General features: G+C 38.2%; 1 protein-coding gene across 2 annotated transcripts in view; it reads left to right on the top strand.

Moving 5' to 3' along the window:
- NEO1 (neogenin 1) overlaps window positions 1-11,587 on the top strand; it is a 279,673-nt gene that overhangs the window by 96,998 nt on the left and 171,088 nt on the right. For both annotated transcript variants that reach the window (XM_069071219.1, XM_069071217.1), the window contains exon 5: window positions 5,850-5,986. In XM_069071219.1, coding sequence (XP_068927320.1) covers window positions 5,850-5,986 — 137 coding nt within the window. The remainder of the gene's footprint in view (window positions 1-5,849; window positions 5,987-11,587) is intronic.

The following is an 11,587-nucleotide window of genomic DNA, read 5'->3' as shown; positions in this document are numbered from 1 at the left end:
TCTCTCCCTCCCTCCCTCACTCCTTCCCCCTCCCCCTCTCTCTTTCTCTCTCTCATTAGAAAGCTAATAAGCCAAAAAGAAGAGGTGTTCAAATTTAGAAGAACTGAAAACCAAAAAAGACTATAGGAATGATTTTGAAAATGCCTTATTCTTTGAAGAAACTTATGCAATAGATAGACCTAAAATATGACTGCCATTTCTTTCCAGAAAATGAGTTATTTTCTAGAGAAGAATTTTACAGGAGAATTAATGAATTACAGATCTGAAAGGGTACTTACTATTCATCTTTACTGTAAACATGTTTTAAAAATACTCTGTAGGAAAAACTTCATAGGAAATTAACTTAATACCTATTGATTTAGTGGTAATAGGGAAGGAAAAAAAATGAAGACTATTCTAGTTGTGCCACTTTAGGGATAGCTATAAGTATTCTCGGGGCCTTTGTGTGCCACTTTTAGAGAAAACCTAATTTCAAATATGAAGATGCTCAAAATATCTGAGAACTCAAAGAATTACAAACAATCTGTACAGCAGAGTAACATCCCTGAGTGCCAAGTGAAAATCAAAAATCTGGAATAGAATTAATCCCTTAAAGATGATTTATGCTTAAGACTTTGTAAAAAAATTAATTTTAAGATATGATCTACCCTTTACATGTTTCTAAGATAACAAATCAATCTCAGTTGCATTTGAATTAGTTAAAGTGATACCTGCTTTCATTACAACTTCTAAGGGAAGAAAAAAAAACTTTTTAAAAGCATGTTAGGGATAGCTAGGAAGGGCAGTGGATAGAACACAAGCCCTGAAGCCAGGAAGACCTGATTCAAATTCAGCCTAGACACTTACTATCTGTGTGACTCTGGGCAAGTCGCTAAACCCTGATGGCCTTCCCCCCCTAAAAAATCATGTGCTGTAAAAACAGTCAAGACAGATGTGCTCAAAATTGTTGATTATATAAAGCAAGCCACTTTAATGTACCAACCACATTAAATTAAAATTTAACACGTTAAAATTTAACCTCCATTTAATAGATGGAGGAAACAGATATTTAAGTTGGAAAAAGACCAGTTTTGAACCACTTTTTACCAGTTTTGAAAAACTGATACCAGATGAAGAAATTAGATTTTATTTACGTGTTTATTTATATGTTAATTTATGTGTATTTATTGTGTATAACTTCAGATTACAAAAAATAGGACTAGTGGATAGAAGTTAAAAGGAGGCACATTTTGATGGGAAATGTTTCTAGTAATTGGGGCTATTCAGGAGTGAAACATGTTGCCTTTTATATATTTAATTCTCTGTCCCTAGAAGTGTTTAAACAGATTTAGCTTCATTTCCCAGAATTTATTGTTTCACCCTGTAACAAGGCTCCTCCAGCAGTTCGTCCAACCAGACGTTCCTTCCACCCGGAGGAACTTAATGGAAAGTTGAATCTGATACTATGACTTAATGTCATGATGATTTTGTTATTTTTAAGACCATCTGGATGTTGGCTGGCCAAACCTGTATTTTATGTTATGTAGGGTACCTGCTTTTAGCAAGGATTTCAGTTAAATCTGTATATATTTTTGCACTTTAAATTTAATTTATTCTATCAGTTCAACTTTCCCCACCAGAGGGTGTTCTGTATGTATAGATTGATAGGAGGCACAGGTACAGTAAAGTTTTTCCATAAGACGAATTTGCTTGAATTTTCTTTAGAAAAGTTTAAATCTTCATAGACCATAAGAATGCTTTTAAAAAGCAAACAATTCAAAAATAAACAGAAATGTATAGTTTTTAGCAGGGTCAGTTTTCACACTGACTACATTTTATTTCTGTGAATAAATAAAACCATTAAGGAGAGGCTTAAGTAATATGTGATAACATTAAATTACTGAAGCAAAACTGAAGATATCCTACTGCTTCGTGCTCTCCTTCCTTAACCCCTTCTGTGATTCAGGTCTTCCTTCAAGATTCATCACAAGCAGCATTTTCTTTCTAGGTCTTTCCTTGCCCCAAGGTTACCTTGGATTTGCTTTTTATGTGTTTTGTAAAGACTTTTGTCTATGCACATGTTTCTCCATTCCAGTTAAGCTCTTTGAGAGCATAGGTGATTTTGGTCTTACCTCACAATTAATGCCTCGTAGAATATTTAATGTAAAATGCTTTAACTCTGAAAGTATTACTGTAATGTCAGTTCTTAGAATAAGGAGATCAGTGTGGAACGGAGTAGTAAGAGAAAGCCTTGTGTAGAAGGGAATTACAAGTGAGATTTGACATTTCTAGCTCTGTGTGTGTTGTGCCCTGTGTTTGGCGTTTGAGATACCAAGATAAGAGTGAAATAGCCCCTGCCCTTCAGAAGATTACATTCTGATGGAAGAGACAAATGTTAATATTTAAGAATATAGAGGATACATACCAAGAAGGAAGCTCCTAGGAACTGTGCAAGTGATGATGTACAAGATAGGCTTCAGGCAGGGTGTGGTGCCAAGAAAACCCAGGATTCTAAAAGTCCTACATCAGTAGAGAGTCCCCATGTCTGGGTAGCAGCCAGTGCAGAAGTGTAAGACTGTAGACAGAGTGTTGGATGTGGGAAGCAGCAATGGTAAGCAGGCCAGTGTGTCTGGACTGCATAGTGCACGAAGGAGGAGTAATACTGTGTAAGAAGATTGGAGAGGTAAAAAGGGCCCAGCTGTAAAGAGCTTAAAAGGTCAAGTGATGCCAGAGATAACAGGAAGCCCCTGGATTTTATTTTGTTAGGAAAAATCCCTTTGATTTTATGTTATGGGTGTATAGCAGATAGTTTAGAGTGGGGAGAGTCTTGAGTTAATGAGAACAAATAGGAGGATATTATAACAATTCTGGTCAGAGGGTGAATGCCATAGTGAGGTCTAGAAGGATGAAACTTGGGAAAAGGTCATTAGATTTGACAATTACAAGAGATCTTCTGTGGCTGTAAAGAGAGAGTATCAGTTGAGTGATGAGATTGGAAGCCAAGATGTGAGAAGGTTTAGAAGAAAGTGAGAGGAGAGGAAGTAGAAACACCAAGTATAGATAATTTTTTTTTCAAGAACTTTGGCTGAGAAATGGATGTCAGATTTGAAATTTTAGAGAGTAAAGATGATGACTTCCTAGTGAGGGTTTTTTGGGTTTGTGTGTGTGTGTGTGTGTGTGTGTGTGTGTGTGTGTTTAGGATGGGAGATTTGGGCATGTTTGTAGGCAGCAGAGAATGGAACTAGTTAATAGAGAGAGATTGAAGTTTTTAGAGAGAAGAGATGATAGTAGGGACAGTCTTCTGGATATGAAGGGAAAAGGTAGGATCATGAGTACATGGAGATTGGATGGCCATGACAAGGAGAGTTTACTAAAGATGAGAACAGACTATTAATCAGAGAATAGACTAAAGTTAGAAATAGTAGGGGATGATGTCACAGTTTTGAGATTGTCTTGCTGTACCAAAGGCCCAGTTGCATTTAGATCAATTTATAGTGTAGCCAGTGTTCTAAGTTGTGTTTTTCCTGAGCTCCATCCAGCAACACTTAAGTAGTAGTAGAGGAGGCAGATGGTGAGAATAATCCATATTTGGAGTTTGGCAAGAAATGAGTGGGATAGGACAAAGGGTTGAAAGGTCCAAGACCAAAGAGGAGTGTGGAATTGAACCAGTTCACTAACAGGTCAACATTGGGAAGAAAAGAAAGTGAAGTCAAAGAGTAGGGGTGATAATCCAAGAGACACTGATGAATTGTAGAATTGGAGGCAGCAGTGATAGGAAGAATAGCTTTAGAATGGGAAGGCATAGGGAAAATTGGAATGATTGTGATCAGATAGAGAGCCATCTTGAGTTTTTATTCAGAAAATGAAAAACATAGGTAATAGTGAGAAGCAGGATGTGGTGCCCTTTCCAGTGCATGGTGTAGTGGGAGAGAGATCATGGGTAGAAGAGATCAAGGAACCAGGAGGTTAGGTCATTTGAGAGTGTATCAACATTAACGAAGTTGACTAGCATAAGGCCAGGAATTGGGTGGGAAAGGAAGATGTTGAACCAGAAGCTGAATACTTTGAGAAAGAAGGTAGCCTGAAGACTGGTAGGCAGTAGCTACAGTAATATGTATAGGGTTCAAAGATTTATTAGTGTGAACTTCAAAGAAGGAGAGATGGCTGAGTAGAGGTGAAGGGAGAGTCTTCAAGTGGGGATCAAGAAATATTCTTACTCTTTCTAAAACTAATATGTTAAAAGGTGTGAGAGTAAGTACAGCCATTGCTAGAGAGGATAGTGAAGGACAAAGTATTGTCTTACAGCGGAACCAGAGCTCATTGAGAGAAAGTAGATAGGAGAATTATCCAAGAAAAAGCTCCAGAAAGAAAAGAAGTTTGTTCAGTATGGATCTGAGATTGCAGAGGATGCAGTGAAAGGATGGGCAAAATTAAGAGTTGAATGGGAAGAGGATGACAGAATGGGAGGTGGGGGTTAGCGTTAGTTTTCCCAGATAGCTGGTGATTAATGTAATGAGTACTATGTTGAGTAAGTGGTGAGAGGAGGTAGTGAGTGTCAGCCAAATGATGAACCATTATTTTTAGTTTTCAGAACCCCCAACTCTCAGCCTTCCTTTTGAGAATGACAGCCTTTGGCCAGGAATCATATATTTCATCCAATTTCCTTAGCTACTGATCTCTTAGCTTTTACTCCAAGTGATTATAAAGAAGATGTAAAGGTTATATAAATTATATTAATTATAATATATTTACTTACTTAATTTACTTATTTTACTTTATATTTACTTACTTAATTTACTTTCTTATTTACTTAATATATTTAAGTAATCATTATATATAAAGAAGATTATAAAGAAGACTGTATATATCCGACCAGAAAATGGCCTGTGAGAAAGCAACATCAATGTCTTGGAGAGTGATTGATATTGAGAAATTACTTACAATGTCTTAAATTTCAGAAATTTAAAAAAGACCTGGCATGATTTACAACAAAGTGCCCATTTTGGTAATAAAGTGATAATTAGCAATTTCTTTAATAATATATGAGTGGAGGAAGCTTTGTGGTTGTAGACTGTTGTATGTGGATTCAGGAACATGAGTTCAAATGTTACTTTAGATAGACACTAGCCCTATTACCTTGGGCAGTTTCTTAGTCTCAGTTTTGTTGTTGTTCAGTCATTTTCAGTTTGTCTGACTCTCTGTGACCCCATTTGGAATTTTCTTGGCAGAGATATTGGAGTGGTTTGCCATTTCCTTCTCCAGCTCGTTTTACAGATGAAACTGAGGAAAACAGGGTGAAGTGATTTACCCAGAGTCACCCAGATATTAAGAGTCTGAGGCCAGATTTGAACTCAGGAAGATGAGTGTTTCTGACTCCAGACCTGGCATTCTATCCACTCTGTCACATAGCTGCGCAGTCTCAGTTTCCTCATCTGTAAAGTGGGGGGAGGATAAGACTAGCACCTATCTCATAGGTTTGTTGTGAGGATCAAAGGAGATAACTTGCACAGAATTTTATAAACCTTAGAGAGCTTTATGAATGCTAACCAGATTATAGCTTCTGAATGTTTGATCTTTGTGCAAGGCTAAAATCATGTAAAAAGAAACTCACAGTATTTTTAGACTTTGTGTGACAGCGCTTAAATATAACATAATCCTATTTGATTGAGTAGAAAAGGGGGGATAGCCCATTTACAGAAGCAGAAAACAAAGCACACAGGCTAAGTGCAGAGTTAAGTGAATCTCCAACCCAGGTCGTCTGGCTCTAAGTCTGGTATTCTTTCCTCTTCCTGATGGCAATAACACCATGGCCACTTTTTCTCAGTTGTTAACCGATAACTAACGTCCCTGATGCATTCTGTTTTGTGCAGCTCTGACAGATTGATTCTGCTGGCAGGAAGTAGCTTGGAAGTCAGGGGCCTCACAGAGGAGGATGCTGGGACCTACGCCTGCATAGCTGACAATGGCAATGAGACAATAGAGGCTCAAGCAGATCTCACAGTTCAAGGTACACACACACACTTGTTTTATAAAACAAAAAGAATTTAATGGAATGATTTTGCACTGATCTACTCATTCAACAAATATCGATGAAATGCCTCTGGTACACCAGGCACTGGGAAACAATCCCTGTCTTTAAAGGGGGCATTCTTGGAAATTATTCAGGGAAATACCATGTAAATGATGTCTGTTTAAAAAAATACAAAATAATTTCCATATGGGGGGAATCAGCAAAAATCTTATGGTGAAGTTGGCCTTACATCTGAGTCTTGAGTGAAACTAGGGATTTTAAGAAGCAGAGGTGGGGAGAGAGTATCCCATGGCCAAATGCCCAGGTGGAGGCCTAGATCAGGAGATAAAGCGTCATGTGTGTGGAAGAAGTAGCAGGCAAGCCTGTTTTCTCAGAACAAAGGGGGAAGGGCTTAATGCAAAATCAGTCTGCAAAGAAGGATCAGAGGCAGATTGTGAAGGGTTTTAGGGGTCAAATACATGAGTTTGTATTTTATCTTCGAGCCAAGACAGTAGCAATAGGAGTATCAGTTTGGCAACTTTGTGGAAGATAGATCAGAGAGGGAGGAGACTTGAGACAGAGACATTATTGTAATAATCCAGGCACTAGAGAAGGATGCCCAGAACAAGCGTGTGGGGGGCTGTATGAGCAGAGAGAAGGAGACCCATTTGAGAGATTTTGTAGATCTGGAACTGACAGAAGCTGAATGACCATATAAGAAGTCTTATCTAGGTGACTCTTAGAGGCTTAAGGGACTACATGGACAAGGGTCTTCCAAGATGTTATGGATGGGCTTCACTATGTACCAGAAGAGGGAATACCCACCTCAACTGGGCCTTCACTGCTGCAGTCCTTTTACACTTTCTAATTAACTTACTATCTCATTCATCAAATCTCCCATAGGTCTCCTATTCCACACCCTCTCAGCTGAAAATTTTGTCTCATATTTCATTGAAAAATTGAGGCTATTCTCTAAGAACTTCCTCTTCTCCACTCTTTCTCATCTCACATGACTCAGGTGCTTTCTACCACTATCTTCTTCACCTGTCTTAGGTAATGAGGTGACCTTTCTTGCTAAGACAGTTTTCTGTCTACATGCACAAGTAATGTTCCACTCTGCTTTCTTCAGCAGATTGCTACCCACTCTCCCAACCCCCGTCACTCTCTCACCTATATCAGGTCTCTCCTTGTCTACTAGCTGCTTCCCTATGGCCAACAAATATATCCATATTTCTTCCATCTCACTTAATCCATTTGTACCCACTAGATATCGTTGCATATTTTTCCTCCTTTTTGTGGCTAAACTTCCTGAGAGTCACAGAGTTCAGAAGTTTTTTAAGGGGAACATTAAAGAGGACCCAGGACAGATCCCTGTAATTAGTTGTATAATAGCCTTCATTTAAACTACTAGAGTGAGTGAAAATAGATAATAGAATCCTAGATTTTGAGCTGGAAATAGCTAACATCAAAATCTTCTTTATTTAGTTCATATCACTGAAAATGCACTTTGACGTGGCGGCCGGGTGGCTCAGCGAGTAAGAGCACCGGCTCCAGTGTTGAGAAGACCTGGAGATCGAATCCCGGGCTCAGATACTTAGCACCCACCCAGAAACACCTGGCCGTGTAACCTTGAGCAAGTTACTTAACCCCAATTGCTTAGGGGCAGCCGGGTGGCTCAGCGAGTAAGAGCACCAGCTCCAGTGTCGGGATGACCTGGATCAAATCCGGGCTCAGATACTCAGCACCACATCCAGAAATAACTGGCCGTGTAACCTTGAGCAAGTTACTTAACCCCAATTGCTTTAAAAAAAAAAAAAAAAGAAAATGCACTTTGAGAGATTATGTTTTAATAAATTAGTCTTTTTACTATTCCTTTTTTTTATTTGGATCAAATTTGACCTATAGCAAATTCCTTTTAGTATTCATTTATCTAGTTGAATAAAACTTCTTTGATAAAGGGTCAATATTAAGTAAAAGATAACTTTTACTGCAGTATTTTTAAAAATAATCATATAAGTACAGACCATTTCTTTATCTTAAATTAACCTAAAATATTTCAGCAACTGAAAAAAAGCATAGAGAAATTAATATTTATTAAATAAAGCATAATACCTTGGCACATAGTGGGCACTTAAATGCCTGTCAGCTTGTTTCTCATGGTATGACATTCCTCTGTTAGGTAGAAAGCTAACTGCTTCATCTCAAAATTTGCTCAGTTGTGAAAGATGAAATTGAGCAAAGGGCCAGATGGGTATACTGGATTCAGTGCTTAGTTATGAGCCAGTAAGACTTGGGTTTAGTCCTGGTCTCTGCCAGTTAGAAACTGTATTTCCAGCGACAAATGTGCTTAATCTCTCTGAGTTTCGGTGTCCTTAACTAGACAGTGGGAAGCAAAAGATTACCTCTGACATGTAGCCCAGGGGGTTTCTGTGGGGCTGACATGACATAATGTATGTAAAGCATTTTCCAAACTTTGAAATGTTGTACAGTTGTCAATTATTTATTTAGAATGCTTCTTTCATTGCAGATTTAGGTGTTTTCCTCATCTGTAGATAAGAGGGCATGGACTAAAAACAAATATGGAAATTTTTGCTTCAACCCTACCCTCTTACTAAAGTGTCCATTGGATTTCTGTTAGGTAAAGTGTCAATGATGGTAAAAAGCAATTGAAAGGAAACATAATTGAGTATTTCTAAGCTACAGTTGTCTGGCTCTAGTTAATTTTTATCAAGTTATGTCTACAGGAAGCACCATGCTGGCAGATACTGACAGGGTTAAAAGTGCACTCTTCATCTGGTAAATATTTCAGATTTATTGTTTTATCATCAACTCATGGGTTGTCTACACATAAATGACGTGAATTAGCCCACTTCGTGTTTTTCCTGTCATCTATTATAGATTATAGATAATACACTGAATAATGAGTTTAATGGGAATTTTCCCTTTCTCTTGAAACATTTACTGAAATTTGTGGTATAATTCCTATTCAGAAATAGAAAATTAACTCTGTAGTGTTATTTTCCTATGACATATTGCCAAACTGATTAGTTTATTTCACAGTTCTTTGTTAAAGAAAGAATAAGCCACCACTAAACAGTCATCATTTATTAAGTGCCTGCTGTGTACCAGGGGCTGTGCCAAGCACTGGGGATGCACAAAGAAGTAAAAGGCAGTGCTTGCCCTCAGGAGTTTACAGTCTAATGGGGGAGGCAGCAAGCAAACAAGTGTACGCAAGCGTGCTGCACACAGGATAAACAGGGAATAATTAAAAGTGGGACAAGGGAAAGGTGTGGATTTGTCCTGTGGATGACTGCAGACTTGTTCTCATGGAGATAGAAACCTGTTTCTTCATAATCTTGACTGGATTTCTCCCCTGCACAGGCAGTTAGGTAATCATAGGAGGAAAAGCGATGCCAGGTTTTGTTTTGTTTTCTCCGTGACTGAACTTCTGATTTAACTCTTAATACTCTTGAATCAATCTGCAGATTCTAAAGGATGCCATGGATACAGAGAGTTGGTTAATAGTTGAGACCTTTGCCCCCCCCCCCCCAGTACTTGGTATAGTATAGTGTCTTTCGTCTCTTAGATAGATGAGCAGGTACTTGATAACTGATCAGGGCTAGAATGGACTCCACATCTGGCATTCTAGTCATTGCACCTCACTGTTCTTTGTACAGGCGTTATTTGGTTTGGTGGAGGGAGTTGCTACCCTTGTCTTAGAAGCTAAAATATCTCCTGATCATAACTACCTATTGTTACCATTAGCACTCTCCGCACTTCCCCAACTTAATGCCATCCTAGACACTGATAATGGATGACTACTATGGTAATTTCATCAAACAAAATATTAATTTTGTTAATGATAAGCCATCCCCAGGTTCACCTGTACTGTCATCACCCACTGTCACACAAACAATGTCATTTTTCCTATCTGCAAAATTTAGGAACTTATAAATCTAACCCATTCGTTTTCACTTCCACCTTTTCCTGTCTCCTAGAGGGCTCTTACACTATTCCCTTTGGTCAAGCTTTCATGATGTGTGGTGGTTATGGTCTTCTTTTCTACTTGTTATACATAACATCTATTCAAATGTTTAGGTTGGAGAAGCCACCTGGAGATGCTTCCTTATATGGTGCTGTGAGACTAAAAGGGTGCAGAGAGATCCTATACTCTTCACTGTTGCTTCTGGTAAAGAGCTGTGAACCTCTCAGTGTCTGATTTGGATTTTATTTTAGTTACTTAGTAAACGTGTCTAAAGTGCCTGCTGTGTGTCAGATAGTGTGCTAAGTGCTAGTCAGAAGACAAGTCCTTGCTCCCAAGTCTAACAGGAGAAGCAACATACAGACAACTGTGGACAAAACTTTGAATTCAAAGGAATAGGGCAAGAAGCGGTGATGATTTGCTAGACATAGGATGGAGAAGTACCACTTACTTGGAGTTTGTACTCTTCAGGGTCTTTTGATAGAGGTCCACATTCATTTTCCACATGCTGGAGAAAGTGTCGCCTTTCCCCCAGAGCCAGTGAAGTCTAGTAGAAAGACCATGGGACTACAGGAGTGCATCAGAGGGCCTGCGTTTATGTGCTTCATCTCTGTAACCTTTGAGTCACCTCAGGTTCCTCATCTTCTAGTTCTTAATCCAATGAGATTATATTCATCTTTGTATCTTCTACACATCAGAGAGTTCTGTGCCTTGACATACTAAGATCTTGGTGTTTGATGAACGAATAAGCAAACTGAATCAGGAGACCTATAATCTCTTAGCCTTGCCATTGAGTAACTCCTTGACCGAGATATTATTTAGGATTAGGGAGTGCCCCCCTGTAAACAAAAAAGGTAAGTTACTGATGAAAAACAACGTTTTTTACACTATATAGTAAATTCATGTTATTCAGCATAACCAAATGCAATTCTCTTAGAATGTGTGATTTCACTGTTTGGACCATTTCTTCCACTGATACAGATGATAGCTTAGCCATTAGTCTTCAGAAGTTCCTGGGACTAAAATCCAGACTACTGTCTGAGCAACAGAAATGGAGCCAAGTCTGTTTACACAGACAAGTGAGCTACTATAAGTAAGAGTGAAAAGTGTGAAACACATCTTAAGCATAACTTCTCATATTTATGTCCAAAACACTTTTAAAAATTCAAGATGTTTTATCCCTACACTCAACCAATTGATATTTTCTAGTAAGTCACTCTTAGAGAATACTTCTAAGAGTGTTCCATGTAGAGGGAAGAACAGTTAACTTCTTGAATTATATACAGTTTTTCTATGGAAATTGTAATAAGAGAATGGCTTTCCTTGGCATGATTCTTTTAGTTACACTATTAGCAATCAGTTAACTTAGTTCTTTACAAAAACAATAATTTATGTTCTGATTGCATCGTAAAGTTATGTGCACCAAAGTTGTTTACCTTTTTTTTTCAATGTCTTCTTTGCAATTTTTGGAAATTTCAGTGTCCCACAATAGATGTAGGAAAGATCATAGATATCATTTAGTGACTTCTCCCTGTCTCCTTCCTCCTTATCCCTAATCATACAGATAAGTAAATGTAGGCTTAGATCAGCAAAGCGACTTCTATAAAGCACCCAAA

This window comes from Petaurus breviceps, unplaced genomic scaffold, assembly GCF_028583685.1.
Source record: "Petaurus breviceps papuanus isolate PSGF00001 unplaced genomic scaffold, PetGlider_PUasm1.0 90825, whole genome shotgun sequence".
In the NCBI taxonomy this organism is placed as follows: Eukaryota; Metazoa; Chordata; class Mammalia; order Diprotodontia; family Petauridae; genus Petaurus; species Petaurus breviceps.
Note: the sequence above shows the minus strand (reverse complement) of the source record. Positions and strands in the feature narration are given on the sequence as shown.